This window comes from Gopherus flavomarginatus, chromosome 3, assembly GCF_025201925.1.
Source record: "Gopherus flavomarginatus isolate rGopFla2 chromosome 3, rGopFla2.mat.asm, whole genome shotgun sequence".
In the NCBI taxonomy this organism is placed as follows: Eukaryota; Metazoa; Chordata; order Testudines; family Testudinidae; genus Gopherus; species Gopherus flavomarginatus.
In genome coordinates, this window is record NC_066619.1 from 201,763,859 (window position 1) to 201,781,439 (window position 17,581).

General features: G+C 35.8%; 1 protein-coding gene across 7 annotated transcripts in view; it reads right to left on the bottom strand.

The window, feature by feature from the left end:
- The window catches only part of FBXW7 (F-box and WD repeat domain containing 7), a 312,721-nt gene that overhangs the window by 35,742 nt on the left and 259,398 nt on the right, over positions 1–17,581 (bottom strand). For 6 of the 7 annotated variants that reach the window (XM_050946417.1, XM_050946415.1, XM_050946413.1 and 3 more), the window contains 2 exons: positions 10,137–10,219; positions 6,516–6,657 (listed from right to left, as the gene is read on the bottom strand). In XM_050946417.1, the coding sequence (XP_050802374.1) occupies positions 6,516–6,657; positions 10,137–10,219 (225 nt within the window). Of the gene's footprint in view, positions 1–6,515; positions 6,658–10,136; positions 10,220–12,885; positions 13,330–17,581 lie in introns of those variants that run through there. The other variant, XM_050946418.1, reaches the window with a different exon arrangement.

Here is a 17,581-nt window from a genome sequence, read left to right on the forward strand (position 1 = left end):
TTAGAGAGACTGTATGCCACTATAGCATTTAAAGAAAAATGTACACTAATTATAGGAAACCATTTGTGTCTTATTTTGAACCATTCAGAGTAGACAGAAAAGAAAATCTCTGTTCATCAGAAATGATCGATTCAAGACAACTGTTTGAGACAGATCCCCCTAATTATACAGAATTATGTTGCACTGAAACTGATCATTAATATCTGAGGCTATAAAGCTCTTAATGGCTAAACTAAAATTTATGTAGTTGATACACCTGTGCACCAGGTGGATGACAAATCAAATTATACTTATGTAGCAGAAACACATTCAAAACCAAAGTTGTATAGTCCAGAGTTTCTTGATTCTACAAGCAGCAACATAAGTAAAGTGGATTTAAGATACTCCCAGCTCTACGCGATGAACTACTTGAAGTCCTTACAATCAGAAGTCCTTCATCAAAATGTCTCCATCTTACACTCTAGACAGACAGGAATACTGGATGGCAGATTGGCAGGAGATGGACAGGCATTAAGGTTGCATGGCATCAAGAAGTGTGCATTTCCAATCCTTTGTAAAATTTTCTTTCAAAGAGTAATCTTATTTTGACTTCCAGGCAAGCTTACAAGCTTTTGAGAAAACTGCGAAGTTTTCTTAGGGTTTTTTCCCCACAACTAAAACATTTACAACTGTACCTCTAATTTAACTACGTTGGTTTTGTTTTGTTTATTTTTGGTTTGTGAATTCAATTTTAAAATTGATTGCAAAGACACTGTCAGTATAGATGGATTTATAAAGAAATAGGATAGTACTACTTAACGGACTTAACAGCCATGCTATACTAATAAGGGAGAAAGTGCTCCCATTTTGATTGCCATACAAAAACAAAATATCAGATTGTAAGAGTGACACTGTCAGTGCATGCTCAGAAACTGCACCATCTTAAGTAATTTTTAACTATACTTTGTGCAAGTTTTTATTTTCCTATAGAGAAATAAAGGTAATAAAGGTAAGTGCCCTTAGAGGAGTCAGGGAGATGTGACTTTAAACCTGAAAGCCAAGAGTTTCAAAAGTTAGGCTCCAAAATAACTGGCTTGATTTTCACAAGTGCTGAAGACCTATTGCTCCAACTGAAGTAATCAGTGGGAACTTCTGCATGATCAGCACTTTTGAAAATCAGGTCACTTATTTAGGAGCCTAAATCATGATTTAGAAATATAACTTTAGGCTCTTTTTGAAATCATGACCTAAAACATTAGTTTAAATGTCTAGTTACATTTTTATTAAGAGTAGATTTATTTGTTACTGAAACAGTTTTTCTGTAGGCTAATATATGTATCTAACAAGTGTCATTCATAACAATCTGCAACCATAAAGGGACCTCATTTTGCAGTCCTGACCAGCAAAATTCCCATTGACTAACAGCTTCTTCCTGTCCCATCTCTTCCTATGCACTCAGAAAATATTCAGCCTCCTACTTCACATTACTCTGTTTTTCCAGGGATTATACATTCTAATTCTATAGTATGAGACAATATATTCATGTAATGTTTAAGAAAAGTTTTGTACATCAATTCTAATAGTTCATGGATTAGGGACCCAATCTTATGGGGATCCAGGGGCTTCTGTATAGATTATTTAGGTAATCTTTCTATCTACCCAGTGGGACTCAGTGCTCCGTCTAGAACATCAGAGATGTTTAGTTTTGCAGTTCTCAAACTGTGGATTTGTCTCTCTAGAGATAACATGCTTGTTAACAGCAAAATTGTTTATAAATAAATAAATAAACAAAGATTTATGTACACAGAGCCAATCCTTTACCTTTCTGTAACAGTGCAAAGTTTCAAAAAGTTCAATGAATAGAAGATTGTTGGGGGCGGAATACATCTGGACAAGGAGAAGAAGTCTGGAGATAAATGTGAGAAGGGAGGGACAGGCAGTAGAAACAAAGTTAAACTGTTTGAGCAGCATATTCCAGAAGTCTTGAGGTCTTTCTGAGTGTAGCCTTCATTGATTTGAGATCTACCATACCATTCTCTCACTAGAAAGGAAAACCTATAATGGCAGCAGGCTGTAAAAGAGGCCCAGTTTGGGAATATTTTAATGAAGCTCCTCTACCTGTGGGTAAGACAGGCATGCGTGCAAAATGTAAACAGTGCAACAAAGAAAGGGAAGGCCTAGTTGCCTAAATGAAACATCATCATGAGAAGTGTTTTTTCTCAGAAGGAAGCTGTGTTGAAGATGATGAATGGAACATGTCTGAACATGCAGAATCTTCAGGATAGTAAACTTTTTTATTTCATACTTCTGTCTTAAGGGCTGCCTGTCTTCCTTCTGGACTATTCTTGAATTCTCATGTTTGAGCAAAAAATATAGTTGTTACTCTATGGTACTATCATTTTAGATGCAGTTGTGATAAAAAATAAATAGCTGAAATAGGCAGATCTTCCTTTTACAATTTCACCTTTAAAGTAGTACTGAGTGTCAGTGAATGCAATGAGTAATACTAAATGAGCAGTATGGTAACAATAATTAAATAACTGCATTGACTTATTTTGTTTAGGAGAACCCATCCTCAACACAAAGGATTCTGAAGACTATCCACCTTCAAGATCACTATCATTTTCTATAGTTTCAGAGTTATCTGCCAATGATAGTGTTTCAATCACATCATGTATGTCACATAGCGGCAGTATATCACCTGTAGCAAAAAGAAAAAAAAAATCTCCATCATCCAGAAACAACCATAGGTAGATTACAAAAAGAGGTAATTGATGATTACAAAAAGAGGTAATTGATGAAAAAATTGCCCGGTTTGTTTATGCAACAAACTATCCTTTCTGTATGATTGAGAACCCACACTTCATTAACATGGGTCAGTCATTAATACCAGGATACAGTCCACCCAACAGAGCAGATGTAGCAGGCAAATTGCTGGATAAAGTGTATGAAAGAGAAATTGAGCAGTGTGAAAAAGGTCTAGAGGGTAAAATTGTTAACCTGAGTCTTGATGGGTGGAGCAATGTCCACAATGATCCTGTTGTATGTGCTTGTGTGACAACAGAAGAAGGGAATGTCTTCCTTCCAGAAACAATTGATACATCAGGAAATGCACACATAGCAGAATATTCACAAGTAGCAGCAGTAAAACCTATAACAAACTGTGAAAAAAAATTAAAATGTCTAGTACGCAGCTTGGTCACAGACAATGCTGCAAATGTATCCAAGATGAGAAGAAATTATTTAGAAGAGTAAAGAGTCTCAAGCTAATAACATACAGCTGCAGTGCTGATTTGATGCACCTTCTAGCCAAAGACTTCAGTGTTCCAGAAATAAAGGCTAATGTTGAAATTGCAAAATACTTCCATAACAACCACTTTGCAGCAGCTGCTCTGAAAAAAGTAGGAGGAACCAAGCTAACTCTCTCATAAGACGTGCAATGGAACTCAGCAGTGGATTGTTCTGAGCACTTTATTAAGAACTAGCCTAATCTGATGACGAATTGTGAACAAAATTGTGAAAAAATAAATGACACTGTTATAGCCAAAGTTCTCAACACTGGGCTTAAGAGAAATGTTGAACACATACTGAGTACTCGAAACCTATTTCTGTAGCCTTGAACAAAATGCAGGGAAATAGCTGTTTTATTGCTGACGCTGTTGAAATTTGAAAGGAACTGTGTGAGATCTTAAAAAGAGACATATGCAATGACAGAGTTAAAATACAAGCATTAAAAACAAAAAACGAATGGGACAAGCATTATCTCCAGCTCATTTTCTTGACAATATTCTCAATACTCAGTACCAGCGTCTAACCTTAACTGCTGAAGAAGAGGAGTTGGCTGTGACACGGACATCCAGCAATCATCCCTCCGTAATGCCAACTATAATAAACTCCAGAGCTAAGGGTGAACCATTCAAGAAATATATGTTTGCTGATGATGTTTTAAAGAAAGTCACACCAGTGAACTGGTGGAAGTCACTTAAGCACTAGGATTCAGAGACTGTTGAAGTGATAATCTCACTTTTAACAGCAGTAGCTTCTTCTGCCAGTGTAGAAAGAATATTTTCTTCCTTTGGACTAATTCATTCCAAACTGAGAAATCACTTGGGACCTGAAAAAGCAGGAAACCTTGCTTTTCTTTTCCAGATTATGAACAAACCGGAAAATGAAAGTGAAGACGACTAAGCTAACTGCAGAAGCCAGTATTTTAAGTTTCCTATGTTGACCTGGCTGACACAGTCTATTTAAATTTTTTTTTTAAATATTTCATTTAACTATTTTAGTTAAAAACAATTTTAACAAAAGCAAACCTGATTTTAAGAAACTTAAATGTTTAACTAAATTCAAAAATTAATATGCTTTTTTTGCTAAAATATTATGTTTGCTGTTGAAGGAAAAATTCAGAATACATAACGTTATTTTAGTGAAATAAAACAATTTAAATGTCTGTCTAGTGATGTTCTCCTCCAAATACAGCATGGCAAGAAAATCCTCCAAATATTAATGATTAACCTGTTGAATTGGAGATACTTCACCTCTCAATGACTTCACGAATATCTGCTTCACTTACGTTTGGTAAATGAAATAACCAAACAATCATTCATTTTCTGATATAGCTGTAAAACTAATCTGAAAAGTTTTCAAAATAAATAACTTAAAAAATGTATAGTGCATACCTTCTAAAAAATGAAACCTACATCTATCTCTGAGTTGTGAAGAATATGTATTACGGTTATAACAATCAACAAGAATGCACTTTTATGTAGAAATCCATGATTAAATTGAGTCTTCCTGACTAGTGATTTAAATCACGATTTAAATCAAATCCCCCCTGCTGTTTTTTGTATGTAGTTATAGACTATGTGAAAAAGTAAACCAAGTACTTAAAATTACCAATAAAATACCTCTGTTGCGAAACAAACTAACTTTTGATAACAGAAAGTCTTTCAACTGATTAATATTCAGGAGCTGTGTTGAAGTATCTGCTGTGTATAGAAAGAAGCACGTGTACCATTAAAATCTTATTCTTGTGGATAAAAAACATCTTTCTAGGAAAAAAAATCACAAAAGCATACCTTTAACAACTAAATTTGAATACTTATTGCTGCAAATCATTTAGTCTTCTCCACTTCACTTCAAAGTATGAGTTTTGTATGAATAGATTACATAATTTATGAAGGGAGAGGTTTTTTACTTTTTTTAAGGGCAAGAATTCGCATCTGAGATTAGTTACAAAATGAAATTATCATCAAATAATGCACATCGAGCAAGTTATAAAAAATAGTTTCCGTCTAAAACTGTGTATCAGAAAGTTTACATTGAACCTGTAAAAGTGATTGCTGATAATAACCGAAGCAATTTTTATATTTACATTGGTCCAGCTCTTCTTTTTAAACTGTTACAGAAGTAATGTTCAGAAACAAAAACATATTGCTTTATTGTTAATCAGTGGGTAGTTTTTTCATATTTTTAAACACACACATAGACATCTATGCAGGAGATATTCTACTTCCGTTGCATTAATTCAGGGTGGCCAACCTGTGGCTCTTCAAAAGTTAATATGCGGCTCCTTGTATAGGCACTGGCTCCGGAGCTGCAGCTACAGGTGCTAACTTTCCAATGTGCCAGGGCGTGCTCATTGCTCAAGTCCCCCACTCCACTCCTTCCCCTGAGCCTGCCATGCTCTCGTTCTTCCCCCTCCCCGCCTCCTGCATGCCACGAAACAGCTGCCAGTGGGCAGGAGGCACTGGGAGTGGGGGGAAGGGGAAGCTGATGGGGGGCTGCTGACATGTTACTGTGGCTCTTTGGCAAATGTACATTGGTAAATTCTGGCTCCTTCTCAGGCTCAGGTTGGCCGCCCCTGCATTAATTACTATTAGTGAATACCGTTTTATTTTACAGACTCTTTGTCAGTGTTGCTTTTCGTGTAGACATTGTTGACCAGACTATTGGAAGAGAGAAAAAAGTTCTCTTTTTTCTTCTTTTCAACTATACAAATATGCACAAGCCAAGAAGGTGATTAAAACACAGAATGGTAAGAATGAACATTGAGTTTCCTTTTCATCAGAAATATATTTTGTCAAATAACCAAGTTTTAAAAGTATTATAAACTAGAGTTCCCTCTATTCCACTTCAATTATCAGATTTCTGATAAATTTAGCATCATAATCACACAGAGACTAACCATGCACTAAAGCTTACAAGTCTCAAAATGAACGTCTTGTTAAATTGAGACCACAATGGCAGCAGTGGTAACATGCTGGATAGATTTTGCAGAAAATTTCAAAGTGCTTAACAGTAGAGTTTATTTTGGTAGCAAACCCAAGGAAGCAAAATTTTTGTGAATCTGTACAGTAACTAACTGGAATGGAAAATTTTATTTCCTTTAAAGTTGGTGCTCATTTATTTTGTCAAGACTACATAGAATCAATGACAGACACTTTGGGGGTACATTAAGCTGGCTGTTTTTTCTTAAATCATGAAGGTGAACCATTCCAGATGTTATTTAGTCTCACGCTCTAGTTGCTGGTTACCTGAAACATTTTCAGCCATTCTTGAAGTCCTGTAGGTGGCTGGACAGATGTAATCCGGCGCCGTTGTTGTCCTTGGCCATTGGCTGCTCTCAGGTCCCCAAAAGTAGTAGGTGTAGCTGAACATGGCACAAGCCCAGTAGTGCTATGATACAAATAAGTGAAAGTCACAGAAATTATTGCATTATGAAAAATAAAATGTTTATATATTTAAAATGCTTTAGTACAGCAGTTACAAATGAGAATTAATATAATGTTTTGATTTTTATGTGAAATTACCCAGGCAACAACAGTTTGAACTTTGTCATTCAAGGAGTCAGTAACCTCACTCTCATCAATACAGCTGTTTCTATCATTCTAGTGTTCATCTTCCTGCCAGGAAAAAAATGAGTAGCATCCACTGAAGGCCAAATGAATACCACTCCATCAACTGGCCAGAAGGGAGTGCTTATGTAAGAGATGCAGTAAAAATATATCCTTTTCACTCAAGGAAGACGAAGTGTGTCATGTTTCCTGTGTGCCTGGTCTCTGGTGATGTGGAAAGCAGGAGGTCACAGGTCTCAACTGTAATGGTAAAACATGTTGCTGCCTCATTGCCAAACAATGAAATAATCCATTACCTAAGTCCCTGATACGTTTTGTTAGCAAGAGGTTATTAATATTTGTATAATGATAACAGAATAGTTTAACTTCAGTATATTTTACTGTATTTTAAAAGTTTGCATATTGATGCATTAACACCAACCTCACAATTTTGGGGGGAGGGGGAGCTAGGAGGCAGTAGTTTTGCCCCATCTACACACCATTTTCTCACTCACATATTTAAAAGATCAGACACAGGAATATATGTTTCTGTCTTTTTTTTTTTCTTCTTTCCTGAACTCCATCCCACGTGAGTGGTCTAAACGCCTAGAGAAGTCTACCCCAGTAATGTTGCCCAGCTTTCAATTTTCTCTCAACTTATCTTGTAAATGAAGAATTTTACATGATGTATCTCACTGATATAGTCCCTACTTACGTATCTTGGATCACCTATTTAAAACATAGTTATCTGTACAAACTATTGCAGAAGATGCAGAATTCAAATACACTGGAGATTCGTAAATATTTTGCTTTAATGTATTTAATATTTTGCAGTAAAACTAGTCCTTTAGCTGATTTGCTCTTCACAATTTCACTGGACAGAGCATTGCTGTAAACTGATGCAATACAGATTTATTTATAACTAACATTTATTTTAACTCTAATTTTGTTTTATTTTATTGTTTTATTTTTTCCCCAGCATGTACCAGAAATTTGCATGAACTGATGAAGTTTAAAGACTGATAAGAACAGGTTTATTTCTTTACTTGATATTTCAGTAAGTTCTAATGTAAACAAAAGCTAATATAAAGCACTTTGTTTCACAGAACACTGTCATCTTTTAAGGACATTCAGCTAATGCAAATAACCCAATGGTTTTTTTTATGGGTGCAAACAAACCTCAGGTTCATCAGACCTGTGAGTCTTTCCTTCTAACAACAAGGAAAACACACAGAAACATTGAGATGCAAGAATTAAATCATTTTACCTAAACAATATTAAATATAATATGATCGAACGACTCAAAATATCAAGTCATAAGATTGTCCTATATTATTTATGAAAAGGGTTTTTTTCCTGTGTATAAACTCAACCTTCTGAATTCCAATGGAAAGAAGACTTAGAAAAGGCAGACTTTTAAGTTAATCCATAATACTTTTAAAATCAATGACTTTTCTAATTCTGTTCACCCCTGTGCAGAGGGCCAGCAAAAAGCCAATCCAACACTTCAGTTCAAAAATAAGACTCTGTGAATGAAGCTTATGTGGGATTTAACTGGTGCATATGACTTGTAGTGGTCCTGTGCACAGGAGCTGAATTCTACCCTTGGTGTGGGTGAACAAGCAAAGGGTGTCTCTGTTTCTGAGAGACACTATTTTCACATCTTCTCAACTATCATCAACAGGACTGAATATGGTCAACTTTTCCAGAAGGTAAGTCTCTACAGAGGCTAGCTTTTCAATGTTGGTGATAAAATGGGTTAGAAAATTAGACTCTTGTTATAAACAACATGAAACATAAATGCTATCTTTAGGCTAGAGGCATTAAAATACATATTTTAAGTAAATAAAATGCGTGGTGGCTATTTATTTTAATATAGGGGATGTTATACCTTAATTTTAATGTCTTTCACTGCTACATTGGACTTTTTGGTCAGAACTGCAATAATCCACAACAGAAACTAAACGCAGAATCTTTTCCCTTTGCAATCACATTAAACATGATCTTTGTCCATACTTTATTCTTTTTGTGTTTAGAACTTTCTGAATGTTTGTTTTCATTCTATTAAACCATGGTCACATGTTCTAGGAAGCTGGACAAGTAACAATTCCTCTGAAAACAAGTACATATATTTTGACAAACAGTATACTTTATTGAATTGTCTTTTTTTATGGACACCAAGGACTGTGTCATGTGAGGAACTGTTACAGAAAGAGGCAGGTTTTTGGCAGAATGAGCTCAGAAAACTAGAACAATTGAAAAAATAATATACCAACTAGAGAGATCTGGAAGTCAGAATGGTTGTATTTGCTCACTAACAAGATAAGGTCTGTTCTTTAATATTGCCATTTACAAAATCAAAGACCAAACACAGAACATACTTTCCCACATTTTCTGAACTTTTCATTTGTGCAATAACCCTCTTAAAAGAAGAGATGTATAAAACGTAATTTGCACTTTTAAGATACATCCACAGTGACCTATTCAAGAACTGACTTCCTAAGCCAATTTTAAGTGGAAAGTAGCAGGAAAAGTTTTACAATGATGCAAATTCCAAAATGATGGCATGCAGCAGGACATCAGTGAACAATTATATCTAGTTGTTATGGCAACTACAGTAAGCACTGAGCATACTGTAATGTATGCATATAGAACATTTAAGATCTTATCTTTAGCAAATAAAATATACTTGCTAATTCAGAAATTGCCCTATTTTGCTCCCTTACTCATGTTGATTATTATCTTACTCTGCAAGGAGTCTCATTGAAATAAATGAAACTACTTGTGCACTAACATCATCAACATGAGTAAGGGAGAAGAACGGGGACTCAATAATACCATAGTGTAGGTAGCAAGCATTTTTCTGTAATTTGCTTATGATCGTATGTTCAGTTCTGTCTACATAATTTTCCACTCAAGTATTTCACTTGCGTTAGTTAATTGATACATTTGATCATATTTCGTAAAAGCCTTTCTTTTTACAAGTTCTTACTATTAAGTCCCTTTTAAAACTGTATTGATTTCACACTTCATTTTGAGGGATGCTTCTACCTTGTAGAAAGCTCTTTGGAGATGGGCACTATATTGGAAATTGAAAGCAAACCTCAAAAGAAGAAATACAACTTTGGCTACTCTATTAAAATCCAACTTCAGTTTCCATAATTTTAACCACCTGAACTACATGCTAATAGGGATAATACCATCAGTTCTCTTCTGTAGTGTTAACATTTAAGATGAGCTATGATTCAGGTTGAGCAGCTGGAAAGACAGGATGTACACATAAGAAGCATGACCAGGTCATCTGTTATTACATTTAATTACCTCGTGTATTCTGAGACTTTGCAGGGTTTCTTTCCCAGAGAGAAAGAACGGACCTCGGAGCCATGGTCCAACTTTCTCTTCATCTGCAAGGTGGGGAGGGGAAAAAAAACCCCAAAGATTTAGTTGTACGACCAGCATAAATCATGTCTGTAATATCTAAAATGAACACATTTTTCCTTTTAATTCTGAATTTTCATAAGAAACCTCCATTAATAAAATAATTTAAAATAATGTTCTAGTTTACAACTAGAACTAACAAAATGTGAAATAGTTTTAATGAATAAGTATCTATTTTATGATTAAAGTGTTATAACACTGCTACTTTGGGGACTACAGATACTTAAAACTACTGTCTTACTTTATATTTGGATGTAACTATCTAAAGGTTTATTTAAAAAACTGATCTTTGTGAAGTCTCTGGAAAGAATTCCATCCCTATTATTTCACTTTCATAGCTATTATAACTGTAAAGTCTGAAAATGAGAAGTGGGTTACATTTTGGATAGTGTCTGTGCATTGTAGACCAAATGTATATTTTAGGCATTAAGACAAAAAAATTTCAAATACTTAAAAATGACTCATCTTAACATTTTTAATTTAATATTTCAAACGTTTATGAAACAACATTGACTTAAACGAAATGACTTCAAGAGGCCACTGAAATTTTTACAAAAGGGGTAGAATGAAAAAGAATAAAATCTAGTCTAGGATGTCACCCACAATTAGATATGATCAAAATACAAATAAAGAGCAGGGCAGCCGTTAAAAGGAGAAGCAAGTCTGCAAAAATTACCAAAGAGATGGAAACCAGTGAAAGGCATGTTCCTCCAGCCAAACAAATAAGGATTACTTGCTGCATATGCTGGTAATCTTCAACCACAGATTTTTGGACTCAACTAAGAAGTCATTTTATGCCAAAAAAAAGATATGTTTTTATTGTAGGGAAAACATTTTTAGCCATCAGTAGAGCAACAACAGCTATTGGCTGCAGCATGTATAAATGACTTGTGTATCAATTTGGACCTTAAATATTTGTGAGGGTTTTTAGCTTCTCTAATTTAATCTGTTAAAATGAATGGTTTTAAATTGATATCTTGAATATATAATGCTAAGTGGTTCTCTGTTTTTTAAAATGTTCATCTTTATGATTGGATTCAACCATTTATTGTATCAGTCTTCCTTCCTAAAATGAACTGGATTCTCTGCAGCTATAAAAAATGTTTGCATTAGAAACATTTTCCTTCAAAATACTCAGACATTTACATGTCATTTAATAAACATTCAATAAAGCTTTTGTATTTTGTTCCATTAGTAATTAAGAGAAAGGACTACAAAGGTTATACATACTCATTAAAAAAGAAAAACAGCTTGCCTTATAGCTAAGCCTTGTTTTCTTGCCCATGCCTCACATGGGACACAATAACCATGTCACCATAAAAAAAAATTAAACAGAACAACAAACGAAAAAAACCACATAACAAATCCCAAATACAAGAACCAACCCTCCCTACCCGCCCTCACTGCCCCCCAAATTGTTCTAAGCAACACTGAGAATAATGGAGACCATCTTTTATCATTGTACAGGAGCAGACAGCAAAACCACTGGAGGCATAAATCTAATTTTTTTAGTATAACAGCATACTAGAGAAATCTTATAGTAGGAATCTTAAGGAAGTATTTTAATGTTATAGGAAGTTTTTAATCTCAGTTAAAAATTAAACTGATTTTCCTGGGAGAATATCCTCACACCAATGCTTATATTTATCTTCTAGTTCCCTCTCTCAAAAGAAGAGATTTACTTTTTCAAAAGCAAAAATTGTTAGGTATTAAGTAATATAATACCAGCACCAGTATAAACAGATATATTCATTTATTCTTCTACAAGAGCATAGAAAATATTCAAATCAACATGCAGTCCTATATTTAATGACATCTCCAATTTCCTGTTTTCTCAATTTTAAGAAACTTTTTCATCTGTTCTTATCATCTTAGTGACATATATGTGCTTTCAGCACTTCACAGGATGCCAAGTAAATTCATTGACACAACTGCATTTACCATACTAAGATACAACTTTGTTTCCGGAAGACTGTTCTAGTGATAAATTTTAGACTTCAAGATGATTTTTATGCGACTGAAAACTTGTATCAGAAATACCTGAGCAAACATCCTTGTGAAATAATTATCTGTTAATGTAAGTACTAGAGTCATTTAGACAGTGTTGATTTACTGAAATAACTGATCTTGCAGTCAAAATATCAAACTGTATTCTGCATCATAACCAGAAATACAGAGTGGTATCAAAGTCTTCCATAGCTCACTGCATTACATGTAAATATCAACACCATTACTTGCACTTTTTTGTACATTCACAGCAAAATTAAAATAAAATAAGCCTGAGAGAAATGGTAAGGTACAGAAAGAAGATTTACTAAAGAACAGTTATGCATAAAGTGCTTTCAGGTTAATGTATAGATGAGCTGTATTTTGCAAGTCAAGCAGTTTATTTGAAAGTAAATTCTCAGATCAACATTTCGCTTCTTATTCAGATTCCTAAAATAAAAGCTTTTTGCATCTCATTTAGCCATTTAATTATTTGCCTTCATTCACCGTGTAGAATAGAATGCCAGGCATCCAGCCACCCACCAAAAAGAGAAGATACTGCAGCCATCTCTGATGATACAGATTTTTTTTCTCCCTTAACACAGACACACACACTCTCTCAAACAAGAAAAAACAGATTACTTACTTTATAAAAAATCATTTTTAAAGTGCCGTAGAAACCCATGTTTTCTGTACTTTTCCCCTTCAGTGATTCTGTGCCCCCGAGTGTCCGAGTGCCTGGTAGTCTCTGACAATATAAACCTTTTTCAGGTAGGTATGTCACAGATTCTAATGTGGACATGCTCGGGCACGTCAGAAAAGGAAGATTAGGCAGCAGAACCAGCAACAAAACTCCACTGTAAAGGCAAATGAAGCTCAGTATCAAACCGCTTCTCAGGACACATACATACATGCAGCTTGCTGGAGTAGAACTTGAGGGAATAATGAGAGAGGGGGAAGATTATTGGAGGAGACTATGCCCTGTCAAAGCCTTGACTTAACAGATTCCTCCCTTAGCAGCAGAGGATCAGATTCCATCTTCCCTCGTTCACGGAATGGTGCAGTCCAACCTTCAGCAATGCAGGCTGCACATCAATTATATGGTGCTCAGCTCCGGGGAGCCTGTAAGCACAGAGTACAGGAAGGACTTGAACAGGAAATTAAATAGCCCCCACACCAATATTCGCCTCCTCAAACTTGTCTTCATCTTTTCTTTGAAAAAGAAAATGCATTTTTTAAAGTAGCCTTGGAAGCTGGTGGAATGTTATCAAACCATTTTTTTATATTTGAAAGCGCAGCATGCTTCAGATTTTTCCAGCTGAAGCAAGCAAGCTCATTGCCACTAATTACAATTATAATGTAGCCCTCAGCCAGTTAACTGGACTTTTACATTAGTGCTTTCAGTGGACACAAATTAGTACTTAAAAAGTGCAGTTAATTTTAAAATAATTAGAAATATATTATTGGCCAAAAAGATATTTGAAATATTCTGTTGGATACACAATAAACTGGTTTGGCAAATTTAACACTTGCAACTTTTAAAATTGAAAATTATGTAATACAGATTAAAATATTTATTACTGTTGTGGCTAATCTGTAAAATTCAAGAGTATGTCCAGGTTTTCCTTGTAAGGCAGTCCTCCCAGTGCACCTTTAATATTCTGTGCATCCTCTTCCCAGAAAATCTCCCTATTTTTAAAATTAGTTGAAGGTTATACGCAACCCGCCAAACATTAAAAAGCTTCTAATGTCTGCTTCTGGTGTCCACACACAAACTGATGGTTTCTCTCTCACACACTTAGAAAAATCTTAAGGAAAGCTTTGAATATTTCACACACAATTTTCCAAACAACGTTTTTTGTTTTACAATTACTTGATACAACCATCCTAACAAAATTCATACAGCTGGTCAAAAAAGTTTGGGAAGAAGAGGAGACCTCACCAGACCAGTGGAAACATGGAATCATTATAAGATAATGGGTGATCTTACTGACTGTAACAACTAGAGAGGAGCTATGCTACTTTCTGTTCTAGGGAAAGCCTTCTGTAGTATGATACTGCACAGGATGAGAGAGGCAGAGGATGCAAACCTTTGAGAAGAAAAGGGTGGATTCAGGCCCAAGACATCCCATGTAGATCAGATATTTACACTAAAGGTCCATCATACAAAAATGTATAGAATGGCAAGCTCCCCTCTCTTCATCAAATATTTTTATTTTCCAATGGCATTTGATAGCTTGCACTTACATACATTATGGAATATTTTTCAATCCTATGGAATCCCAGTTAAAATTGTCAATATCATCAAGGCCAGGTACAGAGATGGAAAGTGTCTGGTTGTTCACCCTAACAGAACAACAGAGTGGTTCAGTGTGGATGTTGGCATGAAACAGGGTTGCATTTTATCTCCGTTGTTGTTTGGCATTGCCGTAGATAATGATGAAGTGTATTAGCAACACAAACACTGGTATAGCAACTTTGCTGATGATATTTTGCTATCCAGAGACACCTTTCAAAAGAGACGGACAGAGAGACTACTTGGCAAAAATAGCAAGTCAAATGATGCTGAAAATTAATTAGACTAGATCAAACATTACTGAAACCCAGTAACATCACATTACAAGGCAAAAATATCAAGGAAGTTGAACAGTTCATCTACCTGGGCAGCACCATATTAACCAAAGGAGACCTTAAGAGGAAATGAGATGTTAACGATAAGATTGCCATACTATGTTGAGTTGCCTATCAAAGATATACAGCACTAGAACAAAACTGAGAATTTTCAATTTAAACAATCTCAGGGCTAATACATGGCTGCAAGAGTTGGAAATCTACTAAAACAGACTGAAAACTAGATGCCTTCCAAAACAAGTGCCTATGAAAGATTCTGAACATTGACTGCAAAGACTTCAGCACCAACAAAGAGATCTGAAATACCCCCAACCAGCTCTTTCCAGGAAGCTCTGGATGTATTTGGGGCATGTACACTGAATGCCAACATACAGATTCCCACACGAAACTGTCAAGTGAAAACCAACTGTTGTGAAGAAATGAGGGTATCCAAGAAAAATGTTAAGAACCATTAGCAGGGAGGGCAGAAGAGCCAATCTCAAGGAAGCAGCAGCAAATGACAGAAGAATGGAAGAGACTGGTTTCCATCCTGTGCACCAACATTGGCACAAGAAGGATGTACAAAATATATTTTTTCCAGTTTGTGAGAAATGTGGGTTTCTATAACCATTAAGGAAAACTGTATAATCAAAAGTCCATCAGATGTCCGTTAGCCAAAGTACATTACAGACATTTTGAGATGCAGTGCAAAATCCAGGGGCAATGCCTAGATGAGAATCTTACTTCTCCCCAGAAGTAGGATGATAACCCAAGGGGATGTCACTGATATTTTTAAGAGAGAACTTTCCCTTGAGCCTGCTTGGAATTTCCATTTTTCCTATCAGTTAGAAGAGATCTGATAAATTGGGAGTCTCTCACCCCGCCCGCCCCCCTCCCCACACACACCTGGCCGAAAGAGATGAGGTAGCTTCCAGCTTCCTCCTCCTCTCATGAGAATGACTCTAAAACTCCTGAACAATTGTGTTGTTGCTCCTCCTGCTGTACAGAGGGTAAGAAAGTTTAGAGATGCCAGTCAAGGAGCAAAGTATCCCTTAAGCTCTGCATGCCTGCTCCATGTACCACAGAAGTTCTCCCTCAGAAAAGACATGGAATGCCAAAACAGCATCCTGTTATTGTCCATCTTCTATGTATGTATTTATATAGCTCCTAAACTGTAGTATCTAGGTGTCTCCCAAGTATTCACTGATTTATTCTCAACACCCATTAAATGGAAAAGCATCATCCTCATTTTACAGATGGCAACTGAGGCAGAGATTAAAATGACTTGCCCAAAGTCACAGGAAGTCTGTGGCAAAATGGGAATTCTACAAATCAAAGTAAATCAACTTTGCCATGTATTCCCAGGAAAGAATTTTCCCAGTGGACTTCTTTAAGCCTAGGTTAAAGAAGGTAATTAGCATCTGAGCTGTAGGCTGAACAATCTGAGAATGCTAAGCCTGGCAAAAATACATTCAGCTGAGGCTCTCCAAAAAGAGCTTGTCACCATTTGAAAGGGAGTAAAGGAAGAAACTATCCTCGCAAAATGGCAGTTTCCCAGCAAAAGGAAAGGTCTAAGCAGACCCTAAACTGTTTCAATATTCTAGAGGACAAACTAAGCTGGATATGGTTATGACAGACTGACAATATCCTGAACAAATCTTATGGAATTAAGATAAACTGTATAGAATTAAGATAAAACTTACTGAATTAGGGTTAATAACTTTAGGGTACATTGTATTCAAATGAAATTGTGTATGTGTTTTTGTAGCATTGTATGGACCTTTAGTAGGAAGGAGAGGATGCTAATGAACTTCCTCTGTTACCCGTTTTTGAAGCCACCCTTCCCCCATGGGAGATATACATGTGTATTAATTCAAGGTGGATTTTCCAGGATCAATAGACAAAAAAAGAACCAACAAACTAAACCCCAAAACATAACAGAAACCCCTTACAACTTTTGGATAAAAGCCTGGATTTTAAGCTGACCCAGGCCTTTCCCCTTGATCGAGCAAACGGACAGGATCTCTTGTCTATGGAGGGCCCCAATTCTTACGGAAGGATTGGAAAGACTTGGCCTAACTAAGAATGTAATGAACTCTGATGAACTTGTAACCACAAAAAAACCCCTAAGGTGGGGTGATGCCTCGTAAACTTATTAGCATGTGTGTAGGTTCTTTTGAGGTTTTAAATGTTTTTTCTGTAATGCTTTTTACCTTAAGAATAAAGTAGGCTTGCTTAGAAAGAACTCTGTGTTAAATCATTTCTGTAGATATAAATTGGCAGAATATTTTTGCTAGAAAATACACACTGAAGGCAGAGAACTGGGTAGCCTGGGAATACTCCTGTCAGATGGAGAGATACTTGGGTCTCCACCTAGAAAGGCAACAGCAAAGGAGCTGGAAATGGAAAGTAGATGCCTTCGCTGAAACACTAAAAGGACATACAGGTGTAGTGGCCCTGAACTATGACAATGGCGACCACCATTGGGAAGATAGAGTGATCCCTTCAGAGGGATATTTAACAAGATGGAGGGAAAAAATAAACGAGGTAATTGGTTTTTTTTTAAAAATATCTCACTAAGGAGAACTCTTTCAAATCTCCAGCTCCCTCTATGCTAAATCTCATTCTCCTTAGTATGTTTTTCTTACAGTGGTCATAGCCTGATGCAGTGACCTAATGGAAAAATATAAAGACATGGTAATAAAATCCACTAAAAAAAATCTGCCAGCCTC